A 23,376-nucleotide genomic window follows, 5' to 3' on the forward strand; every position below is an offset into this window, starting at 1 on the left:
AGGAGATCAAAATGGTCAATCCTAAAGGAAACCAACCCGGAATATTCATTGGAAGCACTGATGCTGATGCTGATGCTGAAGCTCCAGTAGTTTGGCCACCTGATACAAAGGACTGACTCATTGAAAAAGACCCTGATGTAGGGAAAGATTGAAGGCAGCAGGAGAAGGGGGCAACCACAGATGAGATGGTTGGATGGCATCACTGAGTCAGTGAACACAAGTTTGAGCAAAATCTGGGAGGTGGTGAAGGACAGGGAACCCTGGCGTGCTGCAGTTCACGGGGTTGCAAAGAGTTCGGCAAGTCTTAGTGACTGAACAACAGCAATAATTTGAAAATTGTTCTAATAAATATTAAAATTTTAGTGACTATGCTGCCGATAATTTGGGCAGTGCTCAACTAGTGCAGTCATGTGTGGCATCCATGTATTTTTCCATCTTTGTTTTTGTAAACCTGTTTCTTTGCCTAGAATACACTTCCTTTTCCCGCTTTAGCAAGTTCATACTAATTTTTTTTTTTTCAAATCCCAACTCAAAGCTCATTTTCTTTTAGAAACCGTTTTCTGACCTCTAGTTGGAGACATTTTCTGTACTCCCACAATACTTGGTTTCTATTTCTTCCTACTTTGTATTCTTATTTTTCTTATATCTACCAACCTCACTAAATTGAGTTCCTCAAAAACAATTATTTTTGATTATTTGTATATTTTTTCTGCTCCTAATACAGTGCTGGACATGAAGTGGGAGTAATGAAATTAAAGGAAGAAAATCATGGACTTGAATATTCATTATTTCAGAGCATATTCCTCCTGGGTCTGAGCTTATGCCTTGGATACAGTCATACAATGTATTTAGTCTATGTGACAATAATTAGAAGGTATGTATTTAGTCTATGTTATAATAATTAGAAGGTAGTGTTATGCACAAGATATTATAGTTAAAGTACAGTATTTTATCTCTGAGCCATATCTTATATGTTGCCCTCCATATTTCAGCTACATGATTTTCCTTCTTCATTATTATTTATTTTCTGATAGGCAGCATCAGTTATCTCTTAATAGGCAAATGCTTTTGGAGTTTATAGTTTGGTACAGACAGTATATATTCCAATTATCTTCTTGTGTCACGTGATCTAATATCTATTTTGATGCTGAATTCTTGGCTACCTTTGTGGATCTACTTGCTGCAGGTTAAAGTGAGATTTCTAGACTCATGCTTCAAATATTCCGAGGAAGGAGCTTTATTAGGCTGGAAAACAATGTTTATTTAAAAATCTCACTAGATTCACTTAGGAGTTTTAGAAGAAATTATCAAGTCTATATTTTTACTCAAGTCTTTCATTATTAATGCCCTAGACTTCAAAGCAATTTTAAAGCTTATTGGAAATAATAGACTTTTACAAACCTCTATCCATAAAGTCTGTGTTACTAGTAATTTGGCATATGAAAATTTGCTTCTTATAATTGTTAGTTTACTATCTAAAGATAGTATTCTTTATTTTGATTTGCTGTTTTTGATAACTTTCGTATGTTTCATATTTAAAAGTCTATTTGTAATGTTTGGAAACTTTCACTGAAAAACTATAATATGCTTACATTAATGAAGCTGAATTTATTCAGGGAAAGAGACCATTTCCTATTATCCAAATATTTTATAATTTAAAAAAATTAAAAATTTTAAGTTTACTTTGTACTCACCTTGTGCTAAGCACTGTGGTCATACTTTATTTATATTAGCTCTTATAAAACTAACAGCAGTAATGCTGTAAAGTATTTTTTAATTCCCATTTAAAAAACTAGAGAATTAAATTTCAGATTAAGCAGCTTTTTGTTGTTCTGTAGAGACAGAGCCATTTATGTTTTCTCAATGTCATTTTGCCAAGCTTAGTGTGCTTTAGTGTGAAGGTAATGGAAAGCAGTACTTTCCGAAGCTACAGAATGATTTACTTTGGAAAAGTAGTATGAATAACACTTAGAAGAAATAATTAAAGTAAGGCTGTAGTTCTAGACACTACAGAAGCCAAATGAGTGAAGGGATGCTATAATAAATTCTGTGATAGCAATGAGGAGGGTACAGTTTTACCTCTGAAGAAAAAAAGACAGGTTAGTAATAAAGTATGGGATAATTTCCAGATATATTCTGACAGGACTGGTGACACAGGACTGGGTAAAATGACTGTTAGTTAACTGTCTTAGTAATTTTCCTTACTTCTATTGGTATATATAATTTCACTGTAGAAAATTCAGCTTCCCTAATTAATTTTTCCCAAAGACTTCCTTTGTGAGACCAGAAAAAGAAGGTACTTACAGAATGGAGACTTTGCATAAACATGATGGACTCCTTTGCAGTCTGGGATTTTTCTGGGATGAATGTACATTTTGCTTCATACAGCCCTGTCTGTGAGTCACGTCTGCATGGCCTTGTTATACAGCTGCCTCCCTGGCATTTCTTGAAAATCACATTAGTACCAGTAATGTGAGTTGAACATCTATGGTGAAAGAATTAGATTACATTTATATATGAAGGCCAGAGAGATTATGAATAGGTATTAACATCCTAAAATCATTCCCTCAGTGATAATTGCTATGGACCATGTACCAAATTCCATTTTGACAAAAGTAAGCACAGTGTCCTACCCCTATTCACCATCAATTTCAACAAGAACCATGATGTTAATTCATATGTATTAATATTCACCGTTCATTAAAGTGATCAACATATCTATTAGCTCCTTGTGACTTTGAGCTAAAGATGATAATTCCTCATAGGGATGTTGTGAAAATTAATTGAGTTAAAAGATACAGAGGAGTTGCTTCCCAGTGGAGAGGGGAGAGTCAACATATGCTTAAAACCCTCTTAGATTTCCTACTCATGGTACACATATACATATATACTTGCACATGTGTGTATGTGTGTGTGTGTACATATATGTATATGTATATATATAAAGAACCTCTTGATGAAAGTGAAAGAGGAGAGTGAAAAAGTTGGCTTAAAACTCAACATTCAGAAAACTAAGATCATGGCATCTGGTCCCATCACTTCATGGCAGGTAGATGGGGAAACAATAGAAACAGTGAGAGACTTTATTTCTTTGGGCTCCAAACTCACTGCAGATGGCGACTGCGGCCATGAAATTAAAAGACACTTACTCCTTGGAAGAAAAGCTATGACCAACCTAAAGAGCATATTAAAAAGCAGATATTACTTTGCTGACAAAGGTCCACTGAATCAAAGCTATGGTTTTTCCATTAGTCATGTATGGATGTGAGAGTTGGACCGTACAGAAAGCTGAGCCCTGAAGAGTTGATGCTTTTAAACTGTGGTGTTGGAGAAGACTTTTGAGAGTCCCTTGGACTTCAGAGAGATCGAACCAGTCAATCGTAAAGGAAATCAATCCTGAATATTCATTGGAAGGACTGATGCTGAAGCTGAAACTCCTATACTTTGGCTACCTGATGCGAAGAACTGACTCATTTGAAAAGACCCGGATGCTGGGCAAGATTGAAGGTGGGAGGAGAAGGGGGCGACAGAGGATAAGATGGTTGGATGGCATCACCAACTTGATGGACATGAGTTTGGGTAAGCTCCGGGAGTTGGTGATGGACAGGGAAGCCTGGCATGCTGCAGTCCATGGGGTTGCGAAGAGTCGGACACAGATGATCTGAACTGATATTGCTGTATGTGCTGTGCTGTGCTTAGTGGTTCAGTCGTGTCCGACTCTTTGCTTCCCTGTGGCCTGTAACCCGCCAGGCTCTCCTGTCCATGAGATTCTCCAGGCAAGACTACTGGAGTGGGTTGCCATGCCTTCCTCTAAGGGGTCTTCCCGACCCAGGGATTGAACCCTGTCTCCCGCATTGCAGGCGCATTTGAGTCACCAGGTAAGCCCAGGAATACTGGAGTGGGTAGCCTATCCATTCTCCAGGGGGTCTTTCTGATGCAGGAATCGAACCGGAGCCTCATGCATTGCAGGCAGATTCTTTACCAGCTGAGCTACCAGAGAAGCCCATATTGCTATACAGATGTATACATTTATACATAGATGTATATATCATACATAAAAAACCATGTGTGGTTTTTGTGTTTATGTTTTACGTTTTATTGAGCTAGACTGAAAGAAGAAATGAAAATAAACCCTGTATAGAAATGCTTGTGTGTTCAAACCTTTTGGTCTTCGTAAGTAAGAGAATTGTCAAATCCCTGGCAGAGAATGAGGTGGAGTAGGGTATGGGTAAAAGATTCTAAACAGTTCTTGTTTATCTGCAGGATTTATCCCATTCTGTGTTAATATTAAACTTCATTCCATTAATCCATTTAAATACATTTATTTGTATTTCAAGGATTAAAAGAAATGATTAGTCATATTTTCCCAGAAGGTTAGCTCTAGAGTAAGCCTGAAAATTAAACTTACACTGCCTCTGACAAAGTGCCTGGCTCACAGTAGGAACTCAGTGTTATTTTCGATACTTGTTTTTACTATATATCTTTACGACTGATAAGGAAACTGATTTATTTTTCATTAACTTTAAAAAAGTAGTTATATGATACATTCTTTGTTTAGTTTTTACTTTATGCCATGTAAAAAGGCTAGGAGATTAAAAAAAAATCAGTCCTCAAGGATCTTGAAGTCTAGTGGAGAAAATAAAATGACACAGAAAGTTATTGCCCACTGTGAGACAAGCACCCTCAAGGGTTAAATGGCAACCCCCTCCAGTATTCTTGCCTAGAAAATTCCATGGACAGAGGAGTATGGTGGACTGCAGTCCATGGGGTCACAAAGAGACATGAATGAGTGAGCACGCACACACACAGACAAACACAGACACACACACACACACACACACACACACACACACACACACACGCAGGTGAGAGAAGCCCATGCATGCTGTTTTGGGAACAGCCTCAAGGATATCTAACCCCAAACAGAGGGAGAGGAAGTGTGGGGAAGCATTTAAACTGAGACTTGAAGGATTGACAAGCATTATCTGTATAGGGGAGGAGGTGCTGGGAGGGGTTGTTGCATGAGAAGAGGAGAGAGTAATGTTTCCTGGGTTGAAACCCTAGTCTCTGTGAAACCCTAGCAGCTTAGTAGACATAAAGTGAACAACGCAAAGCATTTTTCTTTTACACCTCTTTTCTCTAGTATGTTTTTTATTCTAAAGCATTTTTAATTACACTGATTTCTGTTGTCCTTTAATACTCATTAACTATTCCATGTGTTTCATAGTTTTAATTTAAATATCTCACCTATTCATAAATAAGAGCTGTCTAATTCTACCTATTCTTTAAAATATCAAATTTCTCATTTATTTTTATGAAAAGTACTTCTTTTCTTTAAGCTCAAGAGTAAATGAAAAATAGAATATATTTAACATGAGGCTCTAACAGTTTAATTGATTTCAGTGAAACAGATTCACCTTAAAAAGCTTTGAACCACATGGAATAAAAGATTGGGTAGGAACTTGAGCTCTTATTCTCAGGTATCTTAAGGTTTAGATTACAACTTTTTTCTTTCTCATTCCTCTGACAACAACATATTTTTAATACAACCTCATGAATATTGAAATTATTCTCAAATTTTGATTGATCGTGCTTCCAAAATGTAATACTTAGAAATTGTTAGATATATAATGGGGAAGGTTGAATATTGCAATTAACTGTGTGAGCACTCGATCACAGAGATAGTCTTTGTTTGCCTAGTATAGAAAATTAAAAATTCATAAGTGAAAACTTTTGAAAACAGATTTATTCAATAGAATGATACCTTGTTGCTTCAATAGTGTTCCTTCTGGAGATATAGAATGGCTGGTCCCCATTATACTCATCAAATATTCCCCATCGGAGATGGGCCCACTCATGGACAAATGCTCTGCCTATGGGAGAATATTGCCGCTTTTAAATTTGTGTTTACAACAGAGGTATCCCTGCTTTTTGAAAATTCATTATACACCACTTCACTTTTATGAACGACCCACCTTAGTACCTGTTTTCACTAACAGAAAGAAATTTGAAGAGGATTTTTGCTTTTATGAAAAAAGGCGAAAAGCAAAGATAGCGTTAGGCATTTGTTTTGCAGTCAACTGTTTTACAGTCAGCACACACCCAAAGCAGGAAAAGTGGCACCACCAAGCTCCTTCCCTAGCAACTGTGCTTGGCATCAAGCCTCATAGATTTGAAATGTGTCTGTGAGCATCTGTGATTTATCTCAACATATTTTGCATATCTGTTAACAAGATGTGTCCTTAGGTAATTGCTTCTTGTATATCATTCTGACTTAGGAGAAGTTTCATAGAAACACTTCTTTTGGATATTGAGAGAAACTTGTATATAAATATAGTTTCCTTATATTTTAAGTCTCCCTTCCCCACATCATCAATCTAACTGAGTCAAGGAAATCTAGAAATTGACAACTTTCATTAGACCAAAGAAGTTAAATCAGTTAGTACCAGTAAATGGCTAATTTTATTATTAAACACACATACAAAAAGAAATATAGTTAGGTTGAACATAACTAGTAACTTTCCAAACAAAAATATTAATTAATGCTTATTTTTTCCTTTAAAAATTTAAAAAATACCATTAATCACAGTGTTATATTTGTTTCCAGTGGAAATCAAAACAGAATTATGAAATAGATATCCTTACCTCGGGACCCATAGATAGGCAAATTATTATTCAGCAAGAAGTCTGGAGTAAAATGTATATATTGTCCTTTTTCTCCACATCTTCCATATTGAAGTGTATAGGGATCATCTCCATGTTTTAGGTAAGGATTAGCAACTATGACTTCTGCCTAAAAGGCAGAATAAACAAACCAAAACAGAACTCATGAGCAATAGAAACAAGGAATTTTTCATCTAAATTTAGAACATTTATATTACTAAATTAAATACTAAAGTAGTCATTAGTAATTACTCAAAATTATGAGCATTAATTTCTAAAAATCACAGCAAGAAGAAACAATTTAGGAGCTAGATAAAATACCCTACCTGGTCATATGATTCTTGTTTTGGCATTAAGTACTCAGATTTTGACTTCCACGTCATTGGAATTAAAATGCTTACATTCCTGAAATAAACTCTTCGTTTGGTGGCATGAAACAGGTAAGTAGAAGCTTCAGTTACCATTTCCTGACAAAATTAAAAGTACCTTGTAGTAGCAGTTTCACAGTGAAGTGAATGTGAATGTGTACATGCAAGCAAGAAGAAGCTGATCTAAGCCCATCTCCCCAAATATTTTGGCAAACACTAACTGAAAAGTAGGTTACATTTTACTATATCTACCTAGTCTGTAAACTCTCATTTTTATATGCCTAGAAATCAGTTCTTTAATTTTTACCTGTCCAGGTCTGCATTCAACATGAGTTGGAGCAGGGAGTGAGGGTGCTAGGTGAGATATAAAGGTAATTAAGACTGGGAGTCTGTTAGCAAGTTGTTTCTTGAATTGGACAGAGGTGCTTAAAACTGGGTTGGGAGTTTAAAGTTTGGTTGATTTTATGCTGTTGTTAATTGTAAAAACCATTTGCTAGATTTATTTTGAGTTAGTTATGGAATGTGTTCATAAAAAGCAAAGTTTTACCAAGCAGTAATTTTCTAAGAATACCTAAGTCATTGGCTTCAAGTTCTGGTTTTTCTAATTAATGTATGCCTGTACAAATCACTTAACTTCTCTCAATTTATACAACAAGGGTAATTAATAATCTATATTGTGTGGGCTTTGCAGGTGGTGCTGGTGATAAGCTGTGTGCCAGTGCAGGAGACATAAGGGACGTGGGTTTGATCCCTGGGTTGGGAAGATCCCCTGGAGGAGGTCATGGCAACCCACTCCAGTGTTCTTGCCTGGAGAATCCTGTGGACAGAAGAGCCTGGTGGGCTACAGTCCATGGGGTCACAAAAAGTCAGACATGACTGAAATGAGTGAGCAATGCATGCATGCATGCATTGTTGACCACCTTATAGGGATATTGAGATACAAAGAAAATAGTATATATTAAGAATACTATATATAGAATATTGTACTGAGTAACCCAAAGCAAATTAGGAAATAAGTCAACTTCAAAAATATAATATTTTCTTTATGATCAGATACCTAAGAATTTCAAAATTTTCAGAGCTAAACAAATATGAAAACTGAAAAAATTGAAAAAATGTATAAGATAATGAACCTCAAGGGCTTTAAATAAGGTTAGTTTTTTAAACATTATAAAAGTAACTTCATAAAGTTTCAAAATTATTCTCTAGTAGCTTGAAGATCTTTTTTTGAGTTTGATGAGTTGAAAATATTAGTAGTTTGGCCTTTTAATAATTCATTAAGGAAGTGACTAAAGCTATTAATATATGATACATAATACTTAAACTAAGCAGATATTAACCTTGACAGTTTAGATACATGCTAAATAAATGATGAATATTATCAAAGGAATTTTGGAAAGTTATAACTATGTGAATGTGTGTATCTGCCTAGGCAACATGAGTTGAAATACTTAACAAAATAAAAATAAGTGGATAATAAGCTTTTCTCTTACCTTTATGTTTTGAATGAGTTTTTCATCTTCTGGCACACTAGGGTTAATTGCAATGACAATGCCATCATATCCATTGTTAATCAAATTTACCATTGAACTTTTCATTCCAGGCAGGAGATGCAAAGTTAGGAACAGAATGACTGTCAGATAGAGCACCATTTTTGCGCATGTTACAATAAACCTATTGGAATGTAAGGAGAGTATTTATGTATCTGTATAACACAAGAGATTTTTCTGTAGCCCCAAACTTGCATAAACATATTGCAAAATATCTTGATGAACTTCCTTATTCTAAAGAATTCTTTAATTGTTACATAGTAACAGGGATTATACTGGACCTTTATTGTACTTTCTAAGACAGCTAAGGTGTTAAATACTCACTGAATTGAGGAATTCTTTTAGATTATGTAGTTAGTCATAATCCTCATCATGGTGGTCATTCATTGTCTTCATTGTTATCATCATCAAATAGTTTTAGGTATTTTACAGTCCTGGGATCTGTTTACAGAAAAGTGGTCTGTGAAAAGCTGAGGAACTGAAACGCAAAGCACCAGGAAATAACAGATGAAAAAGCCATGTTTAAAAAACAAAGCAAAGATGAATAAAGGAACTAGAGCAGGAATGGCAGTGAATTGCCACTCCTACTCTAATTCCTTTATTCATTTTTGTTTTGGTTTCTAAACAAAACTTTTTCATCTGTTATTTCCTGGTGCTTTGCGTTTCAGTTCCTCATTCTTTCACAGAGCACTTTTCTGTAAACAGAACCCAAGACTGTAAAATATCTATTTGATGATGATGGGAGTCATATAAGCACAGTGGTTGGAAACAGCTATGTGTCAAGAGAGAATTGGGTTTTTCCCCCTACTTTCTGTGATGACTACTTGGGTATTTCAGTTTTCAAATAGCACTGAATGCTTTAAATCCTTGTATAACTTGGACAGTTAATATGCTTCAGTTATATTTCTTTTTTGAATTGAACACAAATCTGCCAATATTCCGTTAGCTTGAAATAGTTGTCTGCATAACATTGTGAGCTGGCTTTAGAGTCAGATGAATCTAAGCCTGACCCTTGCCTTGGTCATTTCACAGTCATGTGATTCTTTTTAAAAATTGAGGTAAAGGAACTTCCCTGGTGGTCCAGTGGTTAAGATCCACCTTCAGTGCAGGGACACAAGTTAGATCCCTTGTCGGTAACTAGGATCCCACATGCCCCAGAACAACTAAGCCTGCATGCTGCGACTACTGAAGCTCCTGTGCTCCGGAGTCTGCGTGCAGCAACAAAAGATCCTGCATGCCACAACTGAGACCTGATGCAGCCAATTAAATAAACAGTTTAAAAAATTGAGGTGTAGTGGGTGTCAAATATTTGGGCTTCCCTTGTGGCTCAGCTACTTAAGAATCTGCCTGCAGTGCGGGAGACCTGGGTTCGATTCCTGGGTTAGGAAGATCCCCTGGAGAAGGGAAGGGCTACCCACTCCAGTATTTGGGCCTGGAGAATTCCATGGACTGTATAGTCCATGGGGTCACAAAGAGTTGGGCACGACTAAGCGACTTTCAATTACTTGCTTACTTACTGGTGTAAAATATTATATGTTTCAGGTGCACACCAAAATGACTCATAGTTTTTAAAGATTATACTTATAAAATATTGGCTATATTTCCTGTGTTGTACAATATACCCTTGTAGCTTATTTATTTTATACATTTTTTAGTTTGTAACTCTTAGTCCCCTACCGTTATCTTGTCTGACCCTTCTTCCTTCTTTCCACTAGTGACCACTAGTTCTGTATATCTGTGAGTCTGTTTCTTTTTCATTGTATTTGCTAGTTTGTTGTATTCTTTATGTTTTACTTATATATGAAACCATACAGCATTTGTCTTTCTCTGTCTGGCTTATTTCACTTAGCATAATGCCCTGTAGGTCTGTCCATGCTGTCACAAATGGCAAGGTTTCATTTTTTTTTTTTTTTTTATGACTGAGATGGTGATTGCAGCCATGAAATTAAAAGATGCTTACTCCTTGGAAGGAAAGTTATGAACAACCTAGACAGCATATTAAAAAGCAGAGACATTACTTTGCTAACAAAGGTCTGTCTAGTCAAGTCTGTGGTTTTTTCAGTAGTCATGTATGGGTGTGAGAGTTGGACTGTGAAGAAAGCTGAGCACCGGAAAATTGATGCTTTTGGACTGTGGTGTTGGAGAAGACTCTTGAGATCCCTTGGACTGCAAGGAGATCCAACCAGTCCATCCTGAAGGAGATGAGTCCTGGGTATTCATTGGAAGGACTAATGCTGAAGCTGAAACTCCAATATTTTGGCCACCTCATGCAAAGAGTTGACTCATTGGAAAAGGCCCTGATGTTGGGAGGGATTGGGGGCAGGAGGAGAAGGGGACGACAGAGGATGAGATGGCTGGATGGCATCACTGACTTGATGGACATGAGTGTGAGTAAACTCAGAGAGTTGGTGATGGACAGGGAGGCCTGGCGTGCTGTGATTCATGGGGTCGCAAAGAGTCGGACACGACTGAGCAACTGAACTGAACTGAACTGAATAGTCCATTACATATATACCACATCTTTATTTATTCATCTATTCATGGGCCTTAACTTGCTCCTGTATCTTGGCTATTGTAAATAATGCAATAATGAACATAGAGATGCATATATTTTTCTATTTCATGATTTTCCTTTCTTTGAATAAATTCCCAGGACTGGAATTGTTCAGTCATGTAGTAGTTCTATTTTTTTTTTTTAACTTCTGAGGAATGTCTATACTGTTTTCCATAGTGGCTAATCAGTGTTCTTTCTGCTCTTTAAAGAGTACAGAAATGAGTAAAACACAGGTACTGCCTTTAAAGAACTTGCAAATTTGCGATTTGAACTTAGGTCATCCACTTTCAAAATCTATGTTTTTAAAGTATATGTAACATACATAACTTCTGAAAGGATGAATCAGTGATTATCAGCCTAGAAAATTATTTTGAAAACAGTTTCTTTTTGTTTCTATTGCAGACTAGTGCTTGCCAGACAATGGGGACTGCTATGATTATTTGCTATAAATCAATAGAACTTTTATCTTTTTTTCAATTTTAGGTTGAATAATGGAATTTTCAAAAGACTTTTGCCATGAAAACTTAGAGTTAAGTACAAGTCTTTCAGAATTTATTTATTTTTTGATTATTTTAAAGACAGAAAACCTTTCAATAAGCAGTTCTTAAACTGTATCTGAAATTGAAATGGTCAACAGAGGTAAAAAATCATATTGTCATAAAAATTCCAAAAACTTGATCTCTAGGTTTCTTTTGATGATCTTTATTAAAACTTATTTCTTTACTCTTTCCCTGTTGCCTCTTCTCCTGAAAGTTATTTCTCTGGATGCCTCACAGAAGTGTTGAGATAATAGCAAATTATTTTTAATATTATTACCTTTCAAAGAGTTACATAAAATGAATTAAAAGCAGATGCTATTCTTTGTAGCATGAGATATGAAGAAGGAAATGTTAAGAGTTCTCCTATGGGTATGTTGCACTGATTCAGAGGTTTATGAACCACACCTATTCATGCTACTGTCCACTCATTCTTAGGTGTCACGGTTAATTCTTGTAGAGCTTATATTGGATTTTACCAACTGTTACATAAGTTTAAACTGGTGAATACAGTGAATTATTAGCTTAGTCTCCTCGTAGATACTGCCTTAAAATTTTATTGGCCCTTCCTTTTTCTTTGCTTGTTTTATACCATGACTTCTGGAATGTTATTTTATTTGCTACCAACATTCATGCTCTGCGTTCATGACTATTCTCTTCATTATTTTATTTTACAAATCTGTTCATTCATTCATTTATTCAACAAACTTAATGGACACTTGCTATGTCTCAGGCACTCTGCTAGTGTGTTAAGCTATAATCATTATCTTCTTCAATGTGCTTCCAATCTACTTGGCATCCTGGATACTAGTAATTATCTTGATTGATTTTCTCTTGTTCTTCCTACATTATTGAGCATTATTTCAATCTAGAGACTCTGATCATTATGCAATTCCTTACTGTGATTTTTGAACTTAACACTATCTCAGCCAAGTGTTAACGACTACATTGTTGTAGCATACTCTATATGTTTCTTTAATGTCCGTTTACCCTTTCCCCCTTGCTGATAGAATTTCAATTTTGTCCAGGTGTTTTCAACTTTCATGTGACTTGAATGAAAATCATCCCTATCTCAAGCTTAAGAATAATTCTAGGTTGATCTAAGCCCATGGTCTTCAGAGTGTAGTTTGCAGACCTCTAAAGGTCTCCAAGACTCTTTCAGAAGATCTAAAAGGCCAAAAACTATTTTGATGATTGTACTAAGAAGTTACAGTATTTGTGCTTTTTTAATGTAAATTTGTTGACATTTGATTATGATGGAAAAGTTGCAGAGGATAATACTGCTAAGACCTTAGCACAAATAAGGAAAACCACTTGGACAAAAGGTATAAGCTGAACTAATCACATTTGTCATAAGTGCCATTTTTACTTGAAAGAATTATTGACAAACTATGGTTATTCAGACATAGATATTTGGCAAATATTTTCTCAAAAATGTCATATAGGAGAAGACAACTAACTGTTGACAAAGATAAAATCTGAGCTTTTAAAAATTAGAATTTGGAAATATTGTAAACTTGATAAAGACTTTTCTCATAATGTTGGTAGTAGGTGGTATCAATTGATGTGAGTTTTTGCTATTGCATAGTGAAAATGTGTCAACATTTAGAAGATTTGCAAATCAGTGAATCAGTATTTTCCAAATCATCAATGCATGATATTAAAAAATTACACAAGTGTAAATATCTATTCAAAATATGGTATACATACAGAGCTATCTAACAGAATATCAATTAACTTCATTTGTGATGTTTTCTAAATCAGTGGATGTTTGAAAGCTATTTCTAATATTTCAATAAAATCAGTATCACTTAATTTAAATATGAATTAATAAATATTTGATTTTGGTAGTGTCTTTTCATTAAAATACTCAATAAACCCTGTTAATAAAGAGTAAACTGTTTCTTAGAAGCTATAATTGACTTGCATTTTAATCATTCATCCCTTAATACCCAGGAAAGAATTTTTTGTTGATGTTATGTTTGCTAAACAAACTTTTGGGTAACGTGATAAATAGTTTAAAAAATTTGAAAGAAGAGGTAAACCGAGGGAGGGATACAGTATTAGATTAACTCTTCCTAGTTATCTATCAGGAATCAATATTTGCTACATCTCTGAAATAATTAATTTTGTTAGTTTGATATATGTTCACATACACACATAGATAAATACACTAAAACATTATTGACATAATGCGTTAGGAAGACAATTTATGGTGTAGCAAAATAAACATTTTGAAAATTAAACATTTTGTAATTTATTATGATTAAACTTCTTTTGGAGAAATAAATTTAGTAAGGTAGCAGCTTGGAAGTATTTTTTGAAGTAGTCTATAGGCAACCAGGAGCTACTCCACGTTCAAGGTCAGGAGGGGCGGCTGTAAGAAGATACCCCTCGTCCAAGGTAAGGAGCAGCGTCTGTGCTTTGCTGGAGCAGCTGTGAAGAGATACCCCACGTCCGAGGTAAGATAAACCCAAGCAAGACAGTAGGTGTTGCGAGAGGGCATCAGAGGGCAGACACACTAATACCATAATCATAGAAAACTAGACAGTCTGATCACAGGACCACAGCCTTGTCTAACTCAATGAAACTAAGCCATGCTGTGTGGGGTCACCCAAGACGGTCGGGTCATGGTGGAGAAGTTTGACAGAATGTGGTCCACTGGAGAAGGAAATGGCAAACCAATTCACTATTCTTGCCTTGAGAACCCCATGAACAGTATAAAAAGGCAAAATGATAGGAGAGTGAAAGGGGAACTCCCCAGGATGGTAGGTGCCAAATATGCTACTGGAGATCAGTGGAGAAATATCTCCAGAAAGAATGAAGGGATGGAGCCAAAGCAAAAACAATACCCAGTTGTGGATGTGACTGGTGATAGAAGCAAGGTCCGATGTTGTAAAGAGCAATATTGAATAGGAACCTGGAATGTTAGGTCCATGAATCAAGGCAAATTGGAAGTGGTCAAACAGGAGATGGCAAGAGTGAATGTCGACATTCTGGGAATCAGCGAACTAAAGTGGACTGGAATGGGTGAATTTAACTCAGACGACCATTATATCTACTACTGTGGGCAAGAATCCCTTAGAAGAAATGGAGCAGCCATTATAGTCAACAAAAGAGTCTGAAATGCAGTACTTGAATGCAATCTCAAAAACAACAAAATGATCTCTGTTCATTTCCAAGGCAAACCATTCAATATCACGGTAATCCAAGCCTATGCCCCAACCAGTAATGCTGAAGAAGCTGAAGTTGAACGGTTCTATGAAGACCTACAAGACCTTTTAGAACTAACACCCCCAAAAGATGTCCTTTTCATTATAGGGGACTGGAATGCAAAAGTAGGAAGTCAAGAAACACCTGGAGTAACAGGGAAATTTGGCCTTGGAGTACAGAATGAAGCAGGGCAAAAGCTAATAGAATTTTGCCAAGAGAACACACTGGTCATAGCAAACAACCTCTTCCAACAACACAAGAGACAACTCTACACATGGACATCACCAGATGGTCAACACTGAAATCAGATTGATTATATTCTTTGCAGCCAAAGATGGAGAAGCTCTATACAGCCAGCAAAAACAAGACCAGGAGCTGACTGTGGCTCAGATCATGAACTCCTTATTGCCAAATTCAGACTTAAACTGAAGAAAGTAGGGACAAAACACTAGACCATTCAGGTATGACCTAAATCAAATCCCTTATGTCTATACAGTGGAAGTGAGAAATAGATTTAGGGAACTAGCTCTGATAGACAGAGAGCCTGATTAGCTATGGACAGAGGTTTGTGACATTGTACAGGAGACAGGGATCAAGACCATCTCCATGGAAAAGAAATGCAATAAGGCAAAATGGTTGTCTGAGGAGGCCTTACAAATAGCTGTGAAAAGAAGAGAAGCAAAAGCAAAGGAGAAAAGGAAAGATATTCCCATTTGAATGCAGAATTCCAAAGAATAGCGAGGAGAGATAAGAAAGCCTTCCTCAGCGATCAATGCAAAGAAATAGAGGAAAACAACAGAATGGGAAAGACTAGAGATCTCTTCAAGAAAATTAGAGATATCAAGGGAAAATTTAGGCAAAGATGGGTTCGATAAAGGACAGAAGTGGTATGGACCTAACAGAAGCAGAAGATATTAAGAAGAGGTGGCAAGAATACACAGAAGAACTGTACAAAAAAGATCTTCACGACCCAGATAATCATGATGGTGTGATCACTCACCTTGAGCCAGACATCCTGGAATGTGAAGTCAAGTGGGCCTTAGAAAGCATCACTACAAACAAAGCTAGTGGAGGTGATGGAATTCCAGTTGAGCTATTTCAAATCCTGAAAGATGATGCTGTGAAAGTGCTGTACTCAATATGCCAGCAAATTTGGAAAACTCAGCAGTGGCCACAGGACTGGAAAAGGTCAGTTTTCATTCCAGTCCCTAAGAAAGGCAATCCAAAAGAATGCTCAAACTACCGCACAATTGCACTCATCTCACGATAGTAAAGTAATGCTCAAAATTCTCCAAGCCAGGCTTCAGCAATCCGTGAACCGAGAACTTCCAGATGTTCACGCTGGTTTTAGAAAAAGCAGAGGAACCAAAGATCAAATTGTTAATATCCGCTGGGTCATCAAAAAAGCAAGAGAGTTCCAGAAAAACATCTATTTCTGCTTTATTGATTACGCCAAAGCCTTTGACTGTGTGGATCACAATAAACTGTGGAAAATTCTGAAAGAGATGGGAATACCAGACCACTGACCTGCCTCTTGAGAAACCTATATGCAGGTCAGGAAGCAACAGTTAGAAATGGGCATGGAACAACAGACTGGTTCCAAATAAGAAAAGGAGTACCTCAAGGCTGTATACTGTCACCCTGCTTATTTAACTTATATGCAGAGTACATCATGAGAAAAGCTGGGCTGGAAGAAGCACCAGCTGGAACCAAGATTGCCGGGAGAAATATCAATAACCTCAGATATGCAGATGACACCACCCTTATGACTGAGAGTGAAGAGGAACTAAAAAGACTCTTGATGAAAGTGAAAGAGGAGAGTGAAAAAGTTGGCTTAAAGCTTAACATTCAGAAAACTAGGATCATGGCATCTGGTCCCATCACCTCATGGGAAATAGATGGGGAGACAGTGGAAACAGTGTCAGACTTAATTTTTTTGGGCTCCAAAATCACTGCAGATGGTGACAGCAGCCATGAAATTCAAAGACGCTTACTCCTTGGAAGGAGAGTTATGACCAACCTGGATAGCATATTAAAAAGCAGAGATATCACTATGCCAACAAAGGTCTGTCTGGTCAAGGCTGTGGTTTTTCCAGTGGTCATGTACGGATGCGAGAGTTGGACTGTGAAGAAAGCTGAACGCCGAAGAATTGATGCTTTTGATGTGTGGTGTTGGAGAAGACTCTTGAGAGTCCCTTGGACTGCAAGGAGATCCAACCAGTCCATCCTAAAGGAGATCAGTCCTGGGTGTTCACTGGATGGACTGATGCTGAAGCTGAAACTCCAGTACTTTGGCCACATCATGAGAAGAGTTGACTCATTGGAAAAGACCCTGATGCTGGGAGAGATTGGGTGCAGGAGGAGAAGGGGATGACAGAGGATGAGATGGCTGGATGGCATCACCGACTTGATGCACATGAGTTTGGGTGAGCTCCGGGAGTTGGTGATGGACAGGGAGGCCTGGCGTGCTGCGATTCATGGGGTCGCAAAGAGTCGGACAGGACTGAACAACTGAACTGAACTGAACTGAACTGAATTTACTTTGTACAAACTGTGTCAACTTGTATAACCTCTAGCTCCTCATTTATAACATAAATTTATATCTATCTTTAAGAATTCTCATGGAAATTAAATGAGAATGTAAGTACTGTTTGTATATACAAAAGAAAGTAAAAGTGAAAGTGAAAATCGCTTGGTGGTGTCCGACTCTTTGCGACCCCATGGGCTATACAGTTCATGGAATTCTCCAGGCCCGAGTACTGGAGTGGGTAGCCTTTCCCTTCTCCAGGGGATCTTCCCAACCCAGGGATCGAACCCAGGTCTCCCACATTGCAGGCAGGTTCTTTACCAGCTGAGCTACGAGGGAAGCCTGTATATACAAAATACTGTTCAAATAGAAAGCGTTATTATTTAGAATATTAAATAGAGTGTTCAGTACCACAAGTCTATCCCATACAATAAAGCTAAGAAGTCAGGTGTGGACCTTGGTCTATGAAGAGAACTCAGCGCTGGGAAGTCATATGACTTGAGTTGTTTTTGAAATGTTACTGATGCATTCATGCTGGAAGTAACACATTTTCTGTTATCTACTCCAGTAATACACATGCTAAATAGATCTTTTACCTAAAGTTAAAGTCCAAAGTCTCCAGCCATAAAACAAAATGCTCTCTGTGTAATACTAATTGTTCTATACAGAGATAAAATCTGCAGAAGTCTTTCCTGTGGTGGGCTTTAACTAGCTGAGCTAACTGGCTGGGCTCATGATCATCAGGTAGTTCTCTTGCCATTTTTTCTCCTCTGATAGTTTGGAAGTTATATGCTGTATTTCTATTTATTTACTATTTCCCCTAAAAATTTTAGTATGCATATTTGTCTTAACCAAGTTCAAAGTTAATCAAATTATCTTTTTTTTTTTCAGATTAAACAAGGACCTTAGAAAACTTGAATTCCAATCCTTCTTTCACTTTTATATTATCCTTCTCATATATCTTAATTCCACTTTATTTATTTAGTTTAAATTTATTTATTTAGGCTCTTATTGCTGTGCAGGGACTTTCTCTAATTGCGGGAGCACGGGCTACTCTCTAGTTGCCGTTCTCAGACTTCTCATTGTGGTGGCTTCTCTTGTTGTTGACAGTATCTAGGGCATGCGAGCTTTGGTAGTTGCTGCTCATGGGCTCTAGAGCTCAGGCTCAGTAGTTGTGGCACACAGGCTTAGTTGTATTGCTTTGAGTGTGAAAATTTAAATTATTTCTTCCAATCCATGAGTATGGAATATTTTTCCATTTGTTTGTGTCTTCTTCAATTTCATCAATGACTTACAGTTTTCAGTCTACTGTTGTTTTATAGTAATTTTTGAAATCAGATAATGTGAGTCCCCAACTTTGTTCTTCCTTTTCAGAAATTTTGTTTGTTTGTTTTTCTAGTTCCTTTCAATTTCCAAGTGTTAGAATTTTCTTCTCACTTTCTACCAAAAAACCGAGTGAGATCTTGTTAAACTTATAGATTAGTTTTGAGAAAATTATCATCTTAACAATATTGAGTCTTCTGGTACATAAATATGATTTTATTGCTCAATTTTATTTAGGTCATCTAACTTCTCTCAGTATATTTTGTAGTTTGCAGTGTACAAGTTTTTTTGTTTTTGTTTTTTACAATTATTGTCATATTATCTCTATACAGTGCATGTGCTTAGTCACTCAGTCATGTCCAACACTTTGTGACCCTTGGACTATAGCTGGCAAGTTTCCTCTGTCCATGGGAGTCTCCAGGCAAGAATACTGGAGTGGGTTGCCATTTTCTTCCACCAGGGTATTGTTATAAATGGCACTTAAAATTTTTTCAGATGTTTTGCTAGTGTATAGAAGTAAACAAGGAGAGACAAGAATGCCTTCTTCAATGGACAATGCAAAAAAATAGAGGAAACCAACAGAAAGGGAAACACAAGATCTCTTCAAGAAAATTAGAGTTATCAAAGGAATATTTCAGGCAAAGATGTGCACAGTAAAGGACAGAAATGGTAAGGACCTAATAGAAGCAGAAGAGATCGAGAAGAAATGGAATGAATACACAGAAGAACTGTACAAAAGAGATCTTAACGACCCAGATTACCACGATGGTGTGATCACTCACCTAGAGCCAGACATTCTGGAGTGTGAAGTCAAGTGGGCCGTAGGAAGCACTGCTGCCAATAAAGCTAGTGGAGAGGATGGAATTCCAGCTGAGCTATTTAAAATCCTAAAAGATGATGCTATTAAAGTGCCGCATTCAATATGTCAGCAAATTTGGAAAACCCAGCAGTGGCCACAGGACTAGAAAAGGTGAATCTTCATCCTTCTGAAGAAGGGCAGTACTGAAAAATGTTCAAACTACTGGACAATTGCATTCATCTCCCATGCTAGTAAGGTTATACTCAAAATTCTCCAAACTAGACCTCAGCAGTACATGAACCAAGAGCTTCCAGATGTTTAAGTTAGTTTTAGAAAACGCAGAGGAACCAGAGATCAAATTGCCAGTATTTGCTGGATCATAGAGAAAGCAAGGGCATTCCAGAAAAACATCTACTTCTGCTTCATTGACTATGCTAAAGCCTTTGAGTGTGTGGATCACAACAAACTGTGGAAAACTCTTAAAAAGATGGGAACACCAGACCATCTTACCTGTCTCTTGAGAAACCTGTATGTGGGTCAAGCAGCAACAGAACCTTATGTGGAACAACTGACAGTTCAAAATTGAGAAAGGGGTATGACAAGGCTGTTTATTGTCACCCTGTTTATTTAACTTATGTGCAGAGCACATCATGTGAAATGCCAGTCTGGATGAATTACAAGTTAGAATCAAGATCTGGGAGAAACATCAACAACCTCAGATATGCAGATGATACCATGCTAATGGCAGAAAGCCAAGAGGAACTGAAGAGCTTCTTGATGAGGCTGAAAGAATAGAGTGAAAAAGCTGGCTTAAAACTCAGTATTAACAAAACTAAGATCATGACATCTGGTCCCATTACTTCATGGCAACTAGAAGGGGGAAAGGTGAAAGTAGTGACAGATTTCTTCTTCTTAGGCTCTAAAATCACTGTAGATGGTGATTGCAGCCAGCCATGGAATTAGATGATTGCTTTTGGCAGAAAAACTATGACAAACCTAGACAATGTATTAAAGCAAAGACATCACTTTGCCAGCAAAGGTCCATTTGGTCAAGGCTATGGTCTTTACAGTAGTCATGTATGAATGTGAGAGTTGGACCATAAAGAAGGCAGAATGCTGAAGAATTGATGCTTTCGAACTATGGTGCTGGGGAAGACTCTTGAGAGTCTGCTGGATAGCAAGGAGATCAAACCAGTCAATCCTAATGGAAAGCAGTCCTGAATACTCATGGGAAGGATTGATGCTGAAACTGAAGCTCCAATACTTTGACCACCTGATACAAAGAGCCAACTTGTTGGAAAAGACCCTGATACTGGGAAAGACTGAAGACAAAAGGAGAAGCAGGTGGCAGAGGGTGAGATGGTTAGATAGCATCACTGACTTAATGGACAGGAATTTGGGCAAACTCTGGGAGAGACAGGGAAGCCTGGCATGCCAGTCCATGGTGTCTCAAAGAGCGGAATACGACTTGGCGACTGAACACACACAGAAGTGATGGATTTTTTAAAAATAGATTGCTATAGTATAAAGCAACCTTGATAAAATCACATATTAGTTTTATAGCTTTTGTAGAAGAGGTTGGATTTTCCACATAGATGATCATATCATTTGCAAACAAGGAGAGTTTTACTTATTTTCTAATCTTGATGACTTTTATTTGTTTTCTCATGTATTACACTGCTAGAATCTCCAGAGGAATATTGATTACAAGAGGGAAAGTTGACTTGAATTGCCAAATCGACATTACTATAAGTGTAAATCCATAGTGTTTCTATAAACCTTCTAGATGATTTTAATATTTAACTATGGAGTTACATTAACAGACACCAAAATTTCATTGTTGTTGAGATCTTCAACTCATCTGCTTTCACTGTCTCCTCATTTACTTGATTTCAGTTCCTTGAACATGCCAAGTTTATTACTATATTATAAATAGGAATAAGGTTAGGTGTAGGGGACCCCAGGATGAGCAGGAATCATGCTTTGTTTCTCTTATCATGTTAGTATCCATCTTTCAGACTGACTTTCTCTACAAGCTAGGAATTTTGGCTGCTGACAGTTCAGGCTCATATCTTTTCAACATCACCACCTGAGAAAAAAGAGCTTATTGTCACGTACCTCAGCTTAAACATGGAAGACAAGGGACTCTGGTTATATTGGTTCAGGCTATGTGCTCACCCTCTGAACCAATCTGCGTGGTCAGGGTGTCAGGTCTTTGTGGCTGGCATATCCAGTGTTAGGTATACACCATGGCAAGGGAGGAATGGTCCTAAGTGACATATTTAGGCTATGTATTAGAGTAGTGAATGAGGTGAGGGGAGCTATGGTGTTCCATAAGGAAAACTGAGCGATAACAACATGACCAAGTGTTAAATCACTGGGAGGTCAGGCATTTCCTTGGTTGGTGTCTTATACAGTTCTCAAGAGGTTCTTTTGTGATGTTTTAATACTTCTTGTTTTGAGGATATGAACTAGAATAAGTGCTAAAGAAGGGTACTGCTCAACACTCAGTCATGTCCATCCATGCCAGGTTTATCTTGTCAGCTCAATGCACCTTCCTTGGTTTAGTGTACTGACACTGCTGAACCTCGGCTGATGGTCTCTCCTTCAGCATCTTTAATAGGTTTCCCCTACTTCTTGGAGGGCTAAGAACTTTGCTCCCACACAAGGAGTATTTGAAATGTTAGATTCCTGAGGATATGCACACAATAGGCACTCAATAAATATTTGTCATATTGAATTGACCCTGAAGAAATGAATTTACTGATGGCAAGTAGATAATGTGGGAAGGGAAGAGGCACTCCACGGTAAGCCATAGGAGAACTTTGCACAGGTGGTAAGCCTGAACACAGTGATCTAAAAATAATTTCAAGTAAATAGCTGCTTTACACCTGAATGAACCTGCAAGACATTTTCTATGACAGTAACAAAGTGAAGAGTTTATTAGCATCTCCTCTTCACTGGGTCACATTCTGTTGTCAGCAATGCTGATACTAGCCTCTACTTGAACTATAGTAAACCATTTACCACTCACATTTTAGGAATGTGAATGTTGTGACAACAAAACAGTCATTGACAGATATTAATCACTTGCTGAGTCAAGAAGAATAAAAACTACAGAGAAACAATAAAACCCAAATGACAGATGAGACTGAGGGATGGTCAGGATCTCATTGACATACCTGTGATCGTGCTGTAGACAGGCTTCCCTAAATAATTTCTCAAAGCAAATGAAAGCAAGCACATATAACCTTTGTATTCCCAGTGCCTAGCGCTGACTTGGCAGACTTAAAAGCTGGTTGTGAGTTTCCCTGGTGGCTCAGATGGTAAAGAAACTGTTGCAGTGTGGGAGACCCAGGTTCTGCCCCTGGATTGGGAAGATCCCCTGGGGAAGGGAATAGCTACCCACTCCAGTATTCTTTCCTGGGGAATTTCATGGACAGAGGAGCCTGGTGGGCCACAGCCCATGGGATTGCAGAGTCAGACATGACTGAGAGACTAACACATATATTTGGTTATGAAGGCTTTCTTACCATCTAATTGTAATTAAATGACTAATTTGTCTTTCCTCCAGCACAAATTATAAATTCTGGGAGGGCAGAGATCACATTTGTCTTGTTTACCTTCATTGCTCAGAATCCACTGCACATAAGTAGATGCTTAGCAAATGTGTTGATGTGAAAATGAAATGATAGGAAATCAGGAGCTAATGGAAGAATGACTGAGCTTCTACCATGTGCCAGTCATTTTGATAAGTGCTTATACAATGCAATATGTACTTCATTTTTATTTCCCATGACTTCTCTGAGAGATATAAATTAATATAATTTTACAGTTAAGAAA

General features: G+C 37.3%; 1 protein-coding gene across 1 annotated transcript in view; it reads right to left on the minus strand.

Moving 5' to 3' along the window:
* Positions 1-9,107, minus strand: part of LOC110127155 (calcium-activated chloride channel regulator 1) — a 28,010-nt gene extending 18,903 nt beyond the window's left edge. The window contains exons 1-6 of the mRNA XM_020877251.2: positions 8,906-9,107; positions 8,525-8,705; positions 6,990-7,130; positions 6,646-6,793; positions 5,765-5,873; positions 2,305-2,485 (exon numbers count right to left, since the gene is read on the minus strand). Coding sequence (XP_020732910.2) covers positions 2,305-2,485; positions 5,765-5,873; positions 6,646-6,793; positions 6,990-7,130; positions 8,525-8,683 — 738 coding nt within the window. The 5' untranslated portion in view covers positions 8,684-8,705; positions 8,906-9,107. The remainder of the gene's footprint in view (positions 1-2,304; positions 2,486-5,764; positions 5,874-6,645; positions 6,794-6,989; positions 7,131-8,524; positions 8,706-8,905) is intronic.
* Between the last annotated feature and the right edge of the window lie 14,269 nt (positions 9,108-23,376).

Source organism: Odocoileus virginianus, chromosome 5, assembly GCF_023699985.2.
Source record: "Odocoileus virginianus isolate 20LAN1187 ecotype Illinois chromosome 5, Ovbor_1.2, whole genome shotgun sequence".
Classification (NCBI taxonomy): domain Eukaryota; kingdom Metazoa; phylum Chordata; class Mammalia; order Artiodactyla; family Cervidae; genus Odocoileus; species Odocoileus virginianus.